This window comes from Apteryx rowi, unplaced genomic scaffold (genome assembly GCF_003343035.1).
Source record: "Apteryx rowi isolate R43461 unplaced genomic scaffold, aptRow1 scaffold_662, whole genome shotgun sequence".
In the NCBI taxonomy this organism is placed as follows: domain Eukaryota; kingdom Metazoa; phylum Chordata; class Aves; order Apterygiformes; family Apterygidae; genus Apteryx; species Apteryx rowi.
This window is the reverse complement of record NW_020450941.1, coordinates 186336-187431: the sequence shown is the minus strand read 5'-3', so window position 1 is coordinate 187431 and position 1096 is coordinate 186336. Positions and strand designations below refer to the sequence as shown.

The window sequence follows — 1096 nt, the reverse complement described above, 5'->3', positions numbered from 1 at the left end:
CGTCCCCCTTCTCCTTACCTGCCCGTGCAGGTCCGTGTTCAGCAGCATGATGGCGCACGTGAGGGAGTGCACGGCATCTGGGGACGGGGACACAGGGGGGACAGTCAGCGAGGGGGGTCCCCAGTGGGCAGGACAACCGGTGTCCTTCACCCAACGTTCCCATACCCCACGGTCGGGGGGTGGGGGGGGTCGCTCTGCCCTGGAGCCAGCCCCAGTTTGGCACGGTGGGGAGCGACTGGGGAAACTGAGGCACAGCGTGGGGTCCAGAGCCGGGGCTGGGGGGGGGATGAGGTGGGGGGTCCCCGAAACGCCTCTCACCCGGCGAGGGGAAGGTGTCGGGGTTGCAGCGGTGGTAGCGGCGCGAGAAGTGGCCCAGGATGCGCTCGCGCTCCTGCGTCTCGCCCGTCAGCACCAAGGCCTGCAGGAAGGACCTGGAGCGGGACGCGGCGCCGTCACCCAAAGAGCCCCAAAGCTGCACCCCTTAGACCCCAACACACCCCCAAAGACCCCAAATCTGCACCCCTTAGACCCCAACACACCCCCAAAGACCCCAAATCTGCCTCCACAGACCCCCAAAGACCCCAAATCTGCACCCCTTAGACCCCAACACACCCCAAAGACCCCAAATCTGCCTCCACAGACCCCCAAAGACCCCAAATCTGCACCCCTTAGACCCCAACACACCCCCAAAGACCCCAAATCCACCTCCCCGGACCCCAATAGACCCCAAATCTGCATCCCTTAGACACCAACACACCCCCAAAGACCCCAAATCTGCCTCCATGGACCTTGCTGGACCCCACATCTGCACCCCTTAGACACCAACACACCCCCAAAGACCCCAAATTCGCCTCCCCAAACCCCGCTGAACCCCACATCTGCACCCCTTAGATCCCAACGGACCCCCAAAGACCCCAAATCTGCCTCCACGGATCCCCAAAGACCCCAAAGCTGCACCCCTTAGACCCCAACACACCCCCAAAGACCCCAAATCCGCCTTCCCAGACCCTGCTGGACCCCAAATCTGCACCCCTTAGACCCCAACAGACACCCAAAGACCCCAAATCCACCTCCCCGGACCCCAACAGACCCCAAA

The 1096-nt window shown here is 63.2% G+C and overlaps 1 protein-coding gene across 1 annotated transcript in view; it reads right to left on the bottom strand.

Annotated features, from left to right (window-relative positions):
- Window positions 1–1096, bottom strand: part of LOC112975341 (PH and SEC7 domain-containing protein 4-like) — a 16521-nt gene that overhangs the window by 6313 nt on the left and 9112 nt on the right. Inside the window, exons 3-4 of the mRNA XM_026085268.1 lie at window positions 319–480; window positions 19–77 (exon numbers count right to left, since the gene is read on the bottom strand). Of these exons, the coding sequence (XP_025941053.1) occupies window positions 19–77; window positions 319–480 (221 nt within the window). The remainder of the gene's footprint in view (window positions 1–18; window positions 78–318; window positions 481–1096) is intronic.